Source organism: Coptis chinensis, chromosome 5 (genome assembly GCF_015680905.1).
Source record: "Coptis chinensis isolate HL-2020 chromosome 5, ASM1568090v1, whole genome shotgun sequence".
NCBI classification, from domain to species: domain Eukaryota; kingdom Viridiplantae; phylum Streptophyta; class Magnoliopsida; order Ranunculales; family Ranunculaceae; genus Coptis; species Coptis chinensis.
In genome coordinates, this window is record NC_141460.1 from 57797254 (window position 1) to 57813786 (window position 16533).

General features: G+C 37.5%; 1 protein-coding gene across 5 annotated transcripts in view; it reads right to left on the minus strand.

Moving 5' to 3' along the window:
• The window catches only part of LOC147498100 (AP-1 complex subunit gamma-2-like), a 28168-nt gene extending 11830 nt beyond the window's left edge, over positions 1-16338 (minus strand). For all 5 annotated transcript variants that reach the window (XM_086560263.1, XM_086560261.1, XM_086560262.1 and 2 more), the window contains exons 1-9: positions 16178-16338; positions 15164-15466; positions 14881-15022; positions 13728-13901; positions 10526-10705; positions 8809-8963; positions 7170-7260; positions 2893-3056; positions 1750-1804 (exon numbers count right to left, since the gene is read on the minus strand). In XM_086560263.1, the coding sequence (XP_086416389.1) occupies positions 1750-1804; positions 2893-3056; positions 7170-7260; positions 8809-8963; positions 10526-10705; positions 13728-13901; positions 14881-15022; positions 15164-15466; positions 16178-16224 (1311 nt within the window). In that variant the 5' untranslated portion in view covers positions 16225-16338. The remainder of the gene's footprint in view (positions 1-1749; positions 1805-2892; positions 3057-7169; positions 7261-8808; positions 8964-10525; positions 10706-13727; positions 13902-14880; positions 15023-15163; positions 15467-16177) is intronic.
• Positions 16339-16533: the final 195 nt, after the last annotated feature.

Consider the following 16533-nt stretch of genomic DNA (forward strand, 5'->3'; position numbering starts at 1 on the left):
TAACGCAGTTCTTTTCTTATCAATAAAATGAAATTTCCTTAATCAAAAAGTATATCACAGCACAACCATAAGCTGGGTTCTATAAGCATATGCAAGGGTACTATGACATCCTAACTAGGTTGGCACCCATTAGCCCACTCATGATGAAATTTTCTTAATCAAAAGGTATAGCACCTCTTGTTACCACATGCAAGGCACAGAGAGGTAAGCAAAACTATCTATACGAATTAGTGTGTGTATATATATATTTTCATTAGGAATATAACAGCAAATAACAAGAAGAAAGGAAGAACTAAATCAGAGAATATCTGATACAGAACAGTTGGCAAAGCCAATTATCAACTTAAAGTGGTGGCAAAGCCAATCACCAATTATGTTGAATACCATAAACTGACTCTGCAGTGAGATAATGCACTACTTACAGCATGTCATTCATTCCATAAGTATCATCAAGAAGAATGAGACATACAATAATACTTCTCCCTTAGATATGTAATAGGGGGAGTAAGTATCTATGTTACATGGACACGCTATATTTTAAAAATAATCCGTGTCGGATACGTATCCACGTGTCTGTGTCGGATACGTATCCACGTGTCTGTGTCGGACACCCCACAGATACGGGTACATGTATTGTGTCAATGTAACTTAGGTATGTATATATGGGATCTTGGAGAACCAATTAAAAGAGGTACACACATTAGGAATCCAAATTCTTCACTACTTGAGTCACTATTATCAGATCATGTGGACCAAGAACAGGCCCTTAAGTTGATCTAAACAGTTCTGATGTTCTCAAAAGACAACATAGAAACAAAAGCCTGAGAGAAATGTACGAGTATCAGGATCAATTGGATGGTCCCCATTGAAATAATTTTGCAATTTAACCGGACGAGTGAATGGATAGTAAGATATAGATTGAATAGTGACATTCAAACTACTAGGAACGCCTAATCTTTGCCTTGAATAGTTGAATGCATAGAGTTTGATAGTTTGTGTACATGATTATGCCCACTGATATGTCTGCCTAATTGCATCATATTACACAGTAACAAAACCACTTTGTGTTACTGATTTTCAGCCCAGGTAGCTGCTAGAAAGGAAAAAACCAAGGTAGGATCCCTTTCAGCTAGGGAGACGCTCAATTTCCCACAACTTGTGAACGCGGTTCTCTTTCCCTGATGTTGTTTGTTCAGAAATTCGAGAATAATTTATTCCAGGTGGGAAGAATGATGCATATGACTTAATGGTGGTCCACGGTTCCATCCCAGCCATTTGTTATATTCTTGTTTTAAAAAAATTATTTAGTTTCCTGTTTTCAACTTTAGGGTTTAAGGTTTCCTGGCTAGCAAGAAATCATTTATATAAATAAGCCATAGAAGGATCTCTGTAAGGAAATTATTTTAACCTTTAGAATATTTTAACACAAAGTCCCGGGTCTCAAATTTAATGGTTGACATAGGTTTGGAAACTGCTGGTCCTGATCAGATTTCACTTGTGATTCTCACTTGACATACTTAGAAACAGACGGCTCTAATCAGTTACAATTTGGAAATGATTGTAATCAACCAATCACATGTCATACGAACTTTATCTATCTGACTTTTAGTCAAAAGTATTAATATATTTAAAGAAACACATAAAGCACATAAAACCGATTTTAGAAGTCAATCAGATCTCTAATCAGCAAAATAAAATAAATAAAATCAAAGTGATCATGTGGGACTCCCACACCAGTTCACTGCCTACCTCAGATAGAACCTTGAGCATCTGATCAATGTACCATAATTTCTCCAACGAAAACCTGTAGACAAAATGAATAGCTCAATCAAGCTAACACCACATCTTCTAAAGATAATATAAGCGAAATATTTGTTTTCTCAGCTCAAGGCTATACATATTTTCTTTATTTGGTAGAGTGAAGATTTTCACTCAAATTAAGCAAATAAAGAGTTGGCCAAGGTAACCAACATTAAGTACAAGGAAAAAGGCAAAAGCAAATATACAAAAAACCATCAAAGAATCAAAACCCTAACATCCCCAAATCAAGGATCTTTATACATAATATAGCCCCATCTCACACCAAACAGCTCAGAATAAAAGCTTCTAAATCCACAAACACTTTACTCCAATAGAAAAAAGGTGACAACCTTCTAGATACCCTAGCTCCACCCAAATTATCGTCTATTTTTTTGCTCGGTAAAGTAGAATCTCATTAATAGTGAAAATAGAGGAAGCTTGATTGATATAGTTGCAAATCTATTACTATTACTGTTACTATTATGATTACTATTACGACACACACACACACACACACTCACTCACTCATTGCCATTTGGTTTGAAGTTGGATGCTCCAAATTTTACAATAACTAGGGTTGTACGCACAATAACAAACAACCACTAATGGTTACTAACTCTTTTGGAAAGACAGCTCGCCAAACTCACTAGATGGTAATTATTCTTAAACTTTGGAGAATCCAGCTCACGGCAATCAGTGGAGTAGCCACAGGAACCGATATAATGTAATGCAAGGCTTTAAATTTCCGATTTGGGACTATATATTACAACACTTACCACTTTTCTTAGTATCACTCCAAGGGAAACTCCTAAATTTAGCCCAGTCTATGGACCAAAGTTTGGTAAACTAAACAGACCAAAATGAAATAAATTGGAAACCACAAACCGTACTCCTAATAATGAGCAAAGTTCCCTTTCAAGAAAGCTTGGCACATTTCTAAATAAAAAATCTAAACAAGCTAACCAAAACCAATACACTAATATGTTGCTCAATCATGCGAGTGACCCATACATGTTAAAGAAGAAATAATTGCCAAACAATAAAAGAGTAAAGTAAAAGATTTTCCTAGTATAAACAACAAAATTTACTTACTTCTCGACAATCGAACAAATTTTGGCAGTAAGATCTTCTCTGAATTCTTGATCACTTACTTCAAGATATTCAACCAGCTCTTTTGTCAAAGGCTTCACATTGCTCTCATTCACTAGAAGAAAAATGAGTTCAAGGGCTCTTTTCCTAATCGAGGCATCTGAATCCTGGAAGGTGTGTAAAAAAAGTTATAAGTCTTTTGAATCGACAAAGCCAACGTAGAGAATATGCATTTAAAGTAGGGTGGTCTTCCACGCAGCAGTAAACAATCAACTGTTACATCATCTTTGACAATTTTTTTTTTTTTGGAAGAGGTAAACGATCAATATATATATAAACTATATAAAAGATAATTACAATATAGGATGAGATATCCTACTAAGAACCGAAAAATAAAAGACAACAAGGAAAAGCAGAAATACAACAGTGATTAAACATATCGGATGATATCCTCCCAAGAAAAAACAAAGGACCCGAATGGTATCTCCTTGAACTCCTTCCACCGCTTACACCAAAGGAAAAGCAATCTTTTGATGTGAAGAATCAAATGTGCAACGTCAAGGCTTCTATCCTCGAAATGTCTCCGGTTTCTTTCCAACCATATACCTCATAGTATCGCAAAGGGAATGATACTCCACAACTTTCTCTTAGTGCGGGTGGGGGACCATAGACTAGACCACATCATCAAAAGATCACAAACAGATCGATGACACACCCAAGAGATTGAACTAGATTGAATAAAATAGTTCCAAATGGCATAAGAAAAAAGGCAAAGGATAAGAGTATGAGCAATGGATTCTCCTGAATCATAGCAAAACGGGCAGAAATTAACAATAATCATTTTCCTTTTCCGAAGATTGTCAATGGTTAAAATTTTACCCAAAACCGAACACCAAGTGAAGAAAGAAACCCTGGACGGAATTTTAGCCCTTCAAATGAAACTCCAAGGATAAACAAGGTATGATAGAATATGAGGTTGGTTAGGTGAGGCAGCAAGGAGGGCTGAATACCAAGATCTAACAGTAAATATACCTTTGGCATCATGGACCCAAACCTGTTGATCATCTTCGAGAGTGATATTAGGCGGAGACCCTAATCTCGCCATCAAGGTAGCCAAACATAATCAATCTCCCAGTCATTGAACGTATGTCTAAGATCAATGTTCCATGAGGCAATATCATCTATCATAACAATAAAATTCCTAACCGGCTGATTCTTCCTGTCTGACATAGCATAGAAGTTCCCAAAATCCCTACTCAAGTCTCTATCCCCATTCCAAACATCCTCCCAAAATCTGACTCTATCCCCTTTGTTGACTTTATAGGAGATATTCTTCCTATAGTCCTCCACTTCTTTCATAATCCCTTTCCACACTCCCACCCATATAGGATCGTCACATCACGGCTCTCCCACCCAAAAAGACTCAAACCATACCTGGAGACAATAATTCTCCTCCACGGTCTCTCACTCTCAATACCGAACCTCCACAACCACTTACTCAAAAAGGCACGATTCATTAAACGGGTCTTCTTTATACCAATGCCACCTTGATCCTTAGAAGTACACACCCTATTCCAACTAACAAGATGGTAGTGATGTGCCTCCTCGGAATCACCCCATAAAAAATCTCTCGAAATCTTATCTAACCGCTTAGTAACACTCACTGGTGCTCGAAAGAGCGACATGAAATAAATGGGTAGACTAGACAAGGAGCTCTTAATGAAGACCACTCTACCCCCTTTCGAGAGGTAACAACCTCTCCAAGAAGCCAACTTGCGCTCATATCTCTCTATCACCGGGTCCCAAATAGAAACACACCTATTCGCAGCGCCCAAAGGAAGACCTAAGTAAGACGCCAGAAAAACACCAGGTGAGCGCCCCAAGACACTAGCATGCTGAACCGCACTATTACTCCCTCCTACACAATACACCGTGCTCTTAGCAATGTTGATCCTTAAGCCCGATGCCGCCTCAAAACAAGCAAGAAGACCTCTAAGGTATCTAACTTGATTCACCTCATTGCCCAAAAAAGATGATTGTGTCATCCGCAAATTGTAAATGGGTGATCTTAAATTTTTAATGTTGTCTCCCCATGGAAAACCCCAACAAAACACCCCACTCATTGGCTCTTCGAATAATCCGACTCAAAGCTTCCACCACAATGAAAAAAAGGGAGATAAAGAATCACCCTGCCTTAAACCCCTAGAACTCTTAAACCACCTCGCGGGAAACCCGTTCACTAAGACAGAAAAAGACACAGACGAAACGCACTTACGGACCCAATTTCTCCAAAGCCCATCCGCCTCAACATATAATTTAAAAAGGACCAACTCACATTATCATAGGCTTTGGAGATGTCCACTTTACATACAATCCCAGGCGCCCAAGAACGAATCCTATCATCAATGGCTTCATTAGCAATTAGAACACCGTCAAGGATTTGTCTATCGAAAATAAACGCTCCTTGTTCCTGCAAGATAACCGAGTCAAGGACCTTTTTTAACCTCAAAGCAAGAGCCTTGGAAATAATTTTATAGCAAGTTCCCATAAGACTAATAGGCCTGAAATCCCCCATGTCCACTGCCCCATGCACCTTAGGAATAAGAGTGAGAAAAGTATGGTTCAAACTATGCTCCAAAAAACAATTCATTTGAAAATCTCTCACCATCTCCAAAAAATCTCTTTTAATAGTAGTCCAAAACTTTTAAAAAAATTCAACAAGAAACCCATCAAGCCTGGGGCGCGGTTGCTCCAAACACTCCTTATCTTCCACCAAAATTTGATTAACTTCGAGATTGTCAAGTTGAGGTCTGTATATCATAGGCTCTTTGTACAATTCTGTATAAAAATTCACCGTCTCATTACGGATTACCTCTTCATCATCAACCATAGAGCCCCCTATGTTCAGCTTGGAAATCGAATTAACTCTTCTCCTAGCATTTGTGAGGCTGTGGAAATACTTTGTATTCTGGTCTCCTTCTTGGATCTCCTTATCCCTTGATCTTCATCATCTTTGACAATACTTCCAACTAAGTGCATAAGCAACGCTAAAACAATACTACCCTTCTACTCAGAAGATGCATACACTCCTTTCTTTTTTAATTTCTCATGATAAACAAGAATTCATATTTGACTATTGAATATTAATGAAATCACATATGCTTCTTTCTTTTACCTCTTTTAATGATAAACAAGGACCGTATTCCAATATGAATGTTGGATGGGTTGTCTTTTTTCTTGGAACATTTGGTCTACATTCCTTTTAGAGTTTAATGTTTCTTGGGTGAGTCCTGGTCAAGTGGTGGATTTGTTGAAGGATTGGGGTCCTGGTCCTTTCACCTCATCAGGTAATCGTCTTTCGAGCTTGTTATCTTTTGCTATTATGTGGGGTATTTGGATTGAGCGAAATCGTCGTCACTTTGAAGGTATTTCTGCATCTAAATAGGAGTTTATCATATTAAACAAGGCTTTATTATTTCAGTGGTCTAAGATTTTTAAAGAGTTTAGGAGTATTCCTTTTGAGTATTTTGTGGTGAGGTGAGATAAGCTTTTGTATTTAGAGTTCTCGGGTTAACGTCCTTTAGCTATGTTTTTTATTTTTATTTTATTTCATTGTAATACAATAGTAGGCTTCCTCGCCTACTTTCATTTTTAATGAGATTCAACTTTACCGAGCAAAAAAAAATAATACCAATGATCTCATAGAGCGTAGCTCGCAAAAAATATCAAGATGCCAATGTATGCTCCATTGTTTGTTTAATTGAATATGAAAAACTAAGTACTTTTTGTCCTTAATCCAGCAGGTATGATCACTAAATGCATTTTGACATGCATGAGAAGTTATTTATTCATAAATCAACCTCAGATATATATATATATATATATATACGAATCCCAAAATAGAGAATAAACATAGAAAATAGGATCTTCCAGGGAGGAGACAGTAACGTCATCTTTGACAAAGCCATTTAATACCCAGTGCACAGGAACGCTAAAACGGTTCTATCGTTTTACTCGGGAGATGCATAAACAACTGACAATGACCACGCTTCTTTTTTCTTCTTTTTTTGGCGAGAAGCAATATCAATAATTTCAATAAAGTAGCTAGCAAAGCGTATCCAAGGACACTAATGCATGCTGCATTATTTCATCAAATAATATGAGACTTCAGCTGACATCTACATATCTCAATGATCACAACTGTTAATAGCTCAACAAAAATTTGGATAGTTGAGCAAAATTTTAAGGCGCTGTAAAGAGAGCAGAATCATCAAGAATACCTTGACACACTCCAAAATGGTTACACGGTGCCTCTGCACTGCTTGAGCATCTACTGTAATTGCCTTCGTCAGCATGTTCAGTGCAACATATCTGACAAAAGAAAAGGGGGAGGTAAATATATTTGCTGCATAGTGTTAGATCACTTATGACAAGAATAAAGAAAAAATGGAAAACAATATGTAATATCTAACATTTGCACAAACCACAATTCGAGGAAGTAACTACATAGTGGCAACTTTGATCTGTGAAAATCCACAACCACAACCTTTGCGATCTAAACTCAAAAAGAAATTAACAAACAAAGAACCTATACAAAACCTTAGAGAAGAAGAAAGCAGGAGATTGGAATTTTCAATGGGTAAAGTTTTCGGCTAAGTATTAATCTGAAAACAGGATACTGCACAAACTTTCTAAAAAAAAAGAATTTGTTATAACAAATTAATTGAGAATATATATAGGCAAATGATAAGGAGAGATCATTCTCTCTAAATTTTTGAGAGATCAAGGCAAATAGCCGTTGGATGGAGAAATTTCTTCTCGAGATCGAGGTTGTTGCATGGCCCACAACTGACAAACCACACCAAACCGTATGATCATGTCATCCAACGGCCGATATGAAGTGCGCACTAAATTTAGAGAGAATGATCTCTCCTTATCATTTGCCATATATATATACCAAAACAAAACAAGATTTTGGAGGTAACAACTAAATCTTTGTTGAAGCCTATCAGATGGCTTTGAGAAGGGGGATGCTTTCTCGACCCAAGTATCAAACAAGGTTAAGATGGCAATGGCATGGAGACTAAATAAATAGCATTCAAAAGGACAAAGACAAAAGAGCAGAAAAAGTAAAGAGTGTGTTGAGAGGATAAAGTGAGCAGTGAGCACATGGCAGAGAGAGGAGTTGTCCTACCATTTGGACCTTAAAATTCGAAATGCCAAAGCTCTTGATCCGCAAATCGGTTCACGAAAAACTATATTTTTGGAACGCTCTCGACATGAGCATTCAAATTCCAGGAAACAAAAAAGTTATTCTTTTATGCTTCGTGGGCGCACCGAAGACACGAAGAAATGTGCCAAAGGAATAGTCTTCGACGGCAAGTGCTGAAATTGCGTTTTTACGTGATGAGTCTTCAATCTTCATGGACGGGTAGAAATGTGCCAAAAGCAATACCTTGAATTGTAAGGAGTGGTGTACCCATCGGTCAAAGCTAGTATAGTAACGAGATTACACTCAACCAAGATTCTACATTTAAACATCCATTTAAAAATACTTTTTGGAATTTTGAGATGGATTGGGAGAGACATTGATGTCTCCAGGGTTTGCACAAGTGATTCATTTTCTCGTATTGTTCTTGCCAAGGAGTTGTTCGTCTAATTAGAATTTGTGCCCATGTTAGTACATTCAAGTCATCTGTTGTAAAAGACATAGAGAAAATTCTCAGACCATAAAAAAAAAGTTGTGCAGAACCATGAAACAGATATTCCAACCAAGCATAAAAGGACACTTAAGGTTCTCATTTCTAACTTTTTTTCGTTGGCATTGTTGTGTTTGTGTATAGGAATATGTATGGGGAGAGGGAGACATAGAGTGAAATTGGTTTAATATGTCGATAAGAACGCCAAATGAAAAATAACCTGATATTGTTGTCACGATTTGACAAAAATCTCCCCAGAATATTGATGGCAAGTACACGTAAGCCGCTGTTATCTTCAATGCTCATGATTGTTTCAACACATTCATAAAGAATTGCATTCCCTGCATTTTTGTTGGTCTCTGTTTTAGTTGCAACCTGAAAAAGAAAAGGAACATAACGAATTATAACCATTTAAGACTTACTGCATATTTCAGTCTACAGTTACGAGTCGTAATACCAAACAAAGACAGTTGAATTGTCGGGTCTTCAATCTCACAGACAGGGAGCTAATACTTTTTCAACTCAGGGATTCATACAAACGTTGGAATATATAACTGCGATGTCTGCACTTGTGGGGTCTTTAATCTGATTCAGGGGGGTTCAAATGATGTTTCTTTAGTTTCTGATTTCCTATATCACTCTCTTGTGCTGTTTAAAACTTCCACTTGTGTAGATGTGAGTGGGTTTAAGGGGTCTAATGGTTTTCCATCTTATATTCACGTTTCCAATCTTGCACGTCTAAATCTGAAATCTGACATCAGTCAAATCAGGCAGGGAGGCTCTAATGCTGTAGCCAAGGGTGTAGCTTGGCTCCCAGTACTCCATTCTGTGGGTGGTGGGTGGTGGGTGGTTCTAAGTTCTAACCTTGCTAAGAAACTTCTGTTTCCCCTCACAAGGTGTTATTAAATGGGGGAGTAGCGCAGGATCCTATAAGCAGATTCTTACAGATGGAGATTGGAGGGTTTGAGGGTGTGGGTTTAAAACTTATGGTTGTGAGAGAAAGGTCGAGCGACGAGGATGAGTATGTAACTAGTTCCCCGTGAATCCTCAGGTTGTTCTACTTGTTGTGGTGGAAGATACTGAGATATAGAGGAAATGACTGTGTGGACTGAAAATAAAGCTGAGATTTAGATGATGGTGGTGGTTGGCTCATCTTTTGCAGATAAGAAAGAGGAAGGCTTTGGGGGCCTTTTAAATCTACACTTGCCTTAATTTTAAAATCCATAGTAGGGAGATTAAAGGTAATAGTCCTGTTGGAAGGTAGAATGCCCAACGGTAACGCAAATTGGAAACTTCTTAGCTTAGGGGTGGTGGTTTAAACCTTATAGGTTCTCTCTCTTTTTGCAATAAGTTGGAGGCCATCCCCAAGTTAGTCACAACTGTCTGTGATGAAGGTCCCTGACGTTTTGAGCGGAGTTGGAAGATGTCTCAGAGCATAAAAGGGGGTGTCACCCCGCAGTAGAAGAGATGATGATTTTATCAGGATAAGTAATTTAATTAAGCTTCCTCTTCTGTGGGGCGTGTGTGTGTGTGTGTGGTCCGGCGGGCAGGATAAGTTGGTGACCCCACTATTCCTCGTTAATTAGAAGGAATTGCCATAAGGCACACAGTACCGGTTTCCATGCAGTACAGGACGTAGTGTCTTTGCATACAGTGCTTCGAGACAGTACAATAACTGTACAAATGTATACAGTATTTTATAAAATTAGACTTCATAGGAATTAATGAGTACGCAAAAATATATCAGGTTGTTAGTCATACAACATACAGTAAAGCCTTCACAACATGAAAGTAAATAAAAAAAAACCCAACAACATGCAGATCTTTAATCAGCTAAACAAGAAGAAAATATTTACCAACAAACATTTAAACCACTAATCACCATCACCAAACAATAAAAGAAATCTTAATCAAATAAATAGAAAAGGGTAGCTGACCTGAGCAAGAATGTCATTCATGCAGTCACTAGCATCAGCATCTCCTTCGCCTAACACACGCAAGAGCCTAAGCAGTCGGATATGGAGGAAAGGGTCTGCAATCCCCGAAACATCATATTCAGGTTGATAAGGGCTATTCACACAATCTTTTAGAGCTTTAACCAAACCCTCTGTGCATCTCTATAAACATGATGAGATTAAGTTTAAGTCAAACAATCTAACCAAACCCTACGCTAACATGAAATGCATTGAGTTAATACATTCAACAACTAGAGATGCAGTTTATACTAACATCTAAAATACTCTTAAATTGTTATGTAGAATGAAAGACAGGAAAAATCTACTATCTGAATATCAAGATAATTAACAATTTGTAGTAAAAAGGAGATTGCTATACACAATCACTTACGGTGACCAAAGGGCCGTGGCTAATGGCTATGCCACTCATAGCGGTAAGGGTGCCTTGGGCACCCCTCAACACGCCACAGGCAGGCCTATGAAGGCAATGCCTATAAAGCTCCAAAAAGAATTTCTTATTGCTTTTCAAAAATTGGTGTTCATGAGTTATTTGAAGAGTCACATTTGGAAGATAAAAACATATTGGAAACACAGATCCTTGAGCAGGAATAGATGTCATGGCTAGACGTTTTTTTGAATCCATAAAAAGCACAGAATTAATGTATCTTTAAACATAGAACATCAACACCTAGAGAAGTAGCCAGAAGCTAATTCCTAGGACCACACCCAGACTTTAACAGCCCTTGACTCCCATACACCCATGAACCGACAAGATGACAACCCACCTGCAACTACCTGAAAAAACAAAGTTTTGAAAACAGCCTCAACTAAGGGCTGGTACGGTAACAATACAGAACAATAGATACATCAACCGATATAACAAAGGCAAAAATAGTTGAACAGGCGCGGAAGGCACAGTTGCACCACCAAGCTGGATTCCAGCAGCACCAGCAGATCCCCCAAAAAAAAAAAAAAAATCCCCACCACAACCATCAATCACCCACAGAAATTCAACAAGACTACAAGAGGGACTACAAAAATAAAAGAAATACAAGGAGAACACAATAAAAACAAAAAACTAGGAACTTTGATCATGCTTGGCCGATCAAGATCCACTCCTCCCAAAATTTTGGACCAAATGAAAAGAAACCCTTTGATCGATACAATAACCGCTGCCATAGACACCACACAACCATCAAAGAGTCCCTATTCCTTTCCATCCACAGATCCCACGTGATAGAAAAGAGTAGAATGCTCGACAGTCGACACCATTCAGGAGAGTGGACCCTTAGAACTCAATAAACCAACAACTCTTTCACTGACCGAGGAACAACCCAATACACCCCAGATTGACTCACAAATGAACTTCAGATCTCCCATGAGAAAGGACAACAGATGAGAGTGTGACTAACTGACTTGTCATCAGTCATACACAAATGGCAAAAGTTAACACCAACTAACAAAGTTGGTAAAACCTTTGGGTGATGATACCAGAGGTCTGGGGTTCAAACCCCGCCGTATCAATGAGTTACTGATCTCGCTTAAAAACAGGCTTGCCAATAAAAAAAAAAACAATTATATTCTTTCTCCTTATAAGGTTATCTATGGTCAAGATCTTGAGTTGCACACCACTTGAAAAAGGAGACACGACAAGTTATTTTTGTCTCTCCTACGTTGTTTTCCATGGTTCCAAAAATTAGTAAGATAACATCCACGGAGGAATCCTCAAGAGAAGATTTCTTTTTTCTTTCTTTTTTCTCAAATCGGTTAATAGATATTTTATGAATAAAAATTAGAGAGCAAGATAGAAAAGGTAGGATAAGCTAGACTTGCAAGAGAAATAGCCAAAGAAGACAAAGAAAAAAAAACAAAAAGCAAACGTACAAAGCTCTCTGCACAAAAGCCTCAAGTTAAAATGTAATCCCATCTGCACAAAAGTGCTCAATAGGAATGTTCCTAGTTTCCTCATGAACTTTGGCCCAGAAGAATAAAATGCCTTTAATGGACATGATCACTTCCTTCAAAGAAACCACAACCCCCTCAAAATGCATCCTATTCTTTTCCACCCATAAGCCCCACAAAACTACAAAAGGGAATCAAACTCCATATGCACCTTCCACTTTGAGGCTGCAAATTCGATGACCATGAGGCTAACCTTTCGTCAAACCTGGCCTAACGCAAAGGGTCCTGGCCCCTGAATGAGAGAGCACCAAACCCGCCAACAGAAAGGACATCGGGTGAGGATATAATTCACTGACTCACCAACTCTCAAACACAAAAGACAGAAATTGACTATGGCTTCCTTCAAATGTCTCTCAAACACAAGATATGATATATCAAGTTAGCATACCTCCAACCCAAGTAAGATATTATGTTCTTCCTTGGTGCTTCTATAGAAAATACCCAAAACATGAAGCACCTCTTTATTTGGTTGAGCGGGTTCCGACTTATGCATCAATTTAGTAACGTCCTACATTTATATCATCGATCGTAACAATGACACCATCCACAAGATTGGTTGTGGAGACTTTCCTAACCACTTACATGGAATTACCTTTGGGAATCTAAAAGTAAATCCAATGATATTCTGAACAAGGTGGTTGGGAAGTTATGCACCATGATTAAATTCACCTTTAATAACATTCCAAAAATTAACTTCTTTTCACTTTCTAGTACCCAAGTGCCTAAGCATATTGAAAATATCCTTAAAAGATTCTTATGCGACGGTGACATATGCTCCTTTCACTAGTTATATGGGACTGATTTTGCTTTCTAATTCCTTTTGAATACTGGTTTCTTCCTTCTTTTTTATCGGTAAAATGCATCCACACACATATATAATCATAATAACAATACTTGTTTCGTCCTAATCAAGCTCTCTCTATCGTAGGATACGAATAATAAAAAACTAAGTTTTATACCCAGCCATTTTAGAATCAAAATGTGGTGACAACTATCGTGAATCTTAAGGTACTGAAAGGTGACAACTATGGGTGTCAGCTGTTAGGGTTACAACAACAACACCAACAACTATCTTTTGTCTATAGAGAGGAAGCCAGTAGCATATAAAGTATACACTCTACAATTTGGACATTGCATTGCAGAAATAATTCTGTAGAGCTTCTTCTTCTTTTTTATTGAATAATTTAAAAGGTTAGGCAGAACCCTAAGGTATAAACCTTACCTTTCTAAAATACTCAAGGGCCTCTGGACTGACTTTGCAGAGATCAATGCAGAGTTGAATGCCGGCTATCTGAGCTCCATGATGTTTTTCTTTGAGTAAAGCAGCTGCAGGACTCATAAAATTTTCAGCAAGGTCTGGGACCTTCTTTATGATCCTTACAGAACACAATGCAGCCTTCAACACGAAGAAAAAATAGTCAAATATTATGAAAGAGAAAGGGTACTACCGTACTAGTACAGTAAACCTATGGTTCATACAAACTAAATCAAGATAAAATAAGTTACATTGACACGGATACGTGTCTCTGTATCCAACACGGATACGTAGTGTCTAACGCGGAAAAATATAAAAAAAATTGAGGTATATCACATACAATATGTGTCCGACATGGACACGTGGATATGTTCCCCACACAAATTATTTTCGAAACTATGTCGTGTCCATGTAACATAGAGATAAAACAACTATCGATGCAGGAATTAAATATACAGACTTTTTTCAAAGAGAAAATTAGACCGTGAGGAAAAAAATGTGGAGGCACAGTCGTGAGTTGTGAGGTAGTAACAAGATATCTTGATGTTACTGACGAATCTCAGGGTTCAGAGCTGCACCCACACATTTATTTGAAGAGATTATAAATCTGTGAATCTACAACAGAATCCAACAACAATGCAGATTATAGAACAGAAAGAGAGAACAGTCCACAAGATTTTTGAAAATATAAAATATATTATATTTCTCTAAAGAAAAAACAAATCCCAAATATTTACCACAAACCATCAAAATGTAACCTTAGAGAACCCCTTAAGAACCAAGCCAAATTTTTAATCCAAATGCAACTTTGGAGCACAGCATTTTTTCCATTTTGCTTTTTGAGATATGTATTATGCATTTTAGATCGCATGTCAAACACAAGAATTCATAGCTTCTGTATCTAGTTCTCTTGAGGTACTAAGAACAGTCCACAAGGAAACTTGAACCTAAATATAAAGTCCCAGGCTTCTTTAACTCCCTAAACATTGCAGTGACACCTTTTAATGGATCAACCTTGAAACAGACCTTTGACTATGATATCAAGGATCCAAGCAATTAGCTTGTTTGTGCCTATGAACACTGTTCATCGGGAAACTATTTAACCAGAGATTTATAATACCTTTTTCCGGATATTTGGATCTCTACTCTGAAACAATCTTTCCACTTCAGGTGCAAGATCCCGAGCCATTTCTGCAGAACAAATATTCCCTAGAGCACAGAGAGCAAGTCCAACAATGTACTGGTTCGTATGATTGAGATCTCTGGACACATGTCAAGGAATCTAAATTTGCTGAAACATTGTAGTACCACAGTCTCAATATTATCATTTTTCATTTCAAATCATACATAACAAAAACAAGTATATCAGTTAAGCAAATATGTTTCCATCAATCATAGGATACTGTTTCAAAGAATTTGTAACCAACATGAGAACTTCTTGTCTCTCATCCAGAAGTAGCATGAGACCCAGATATCCTATTCTCTTCTCAGGAAACCCAGCAGATGCAATAGCCTTCAAGCACTCCATCTGGCCAAAGTGTGTGGGATATCCAAGCATGTGAATGAACATGAGTTTTGCCAAATTACGATGCCGATAATCATGATCATTTTCACTGATTGAAGCACGAATGGTAGCACATTCTTTTCTTACAACTGCACGTTCCTCTGCGGCTGTTTTGCACGCTCGTATAGACCGAATCATGTCCCTGCAACAAAATACAAGAACACATCATACCTACAATAGGATACACGTCCAAATCAAGAACCAGGTAGACTTGTATACCTTAATAAATACTTCAATTTTGCCTTATTTTGGCTTTTGTAAGAGAATTTAAATACATTCTAAAGAATTTGAACTATGAGAATAACAAAAACTTCACCGAGAGAATAACTCTTCCAATCCTCAATAAAATTATTAGATGACCTCAAAGGATAGGTACTCGGGTCATACTATCGTGCTTGATACTTGGAGTTTGATAATAAAACAACGCATATGTGTTGCATAGGGGTTTTATATCCTCGTGTTTGGGTGATAAAGCCTAAAGAAGAGAGACAGACAAGACAGCAAGGAGTGATCTGGATGAAATCATCCAACAGGTGATCATTTTATACATTCGTGGCAATCTTATAAAGATGACTAAAGTGATAGCTATGTGTTCTTGTATTTTATACATTCAAGACGACTGAAGTGAATAGACTAGCTAGGAAAAAACCATCTAAACTGAATCTCGTTAAATTGAGAGGTCTTAACAATGCATTGGACCCTCATTACAGTTCAAAAATTGTCAAGTAAGAGCTCCGTTTTTTAAAGTAATTTCACCACACTAAATTGCCATCTACAGTAATACTCATTTTATCGAAATTCTGATTTCAACATATAGGCAATGAGAAATAAAATCGAATTTGGGTTGGTTTACCTCAATCGAGTTTGAGAAGAGAAAGTATTTAGAATTAAATCCTCCATTTCGAATGTCTCGATCCGATCCCGATCCAAAGAAAACGAGAGCGATCAATCAAGAGAATTGAATCTGAGGAGAGAGAAAAGAAATGAAGACAGAGAGATTTGGATCTGTATGTAAATAACAACAGAAAGTTTTTTTTTTTTTTTATTGGTGGGCCCCATAATTTAATTTTGCAAGTTTTCATGATTTCGAACGGAATATCCATTGAATATTTCGCCTTTTTTGAAGAAATCGATATATGTCGGACCGTCCACTAAACTGGTAAACCACTGTTTCAATCTATGTGTATGGCAGTAATGTAAAATCAGATA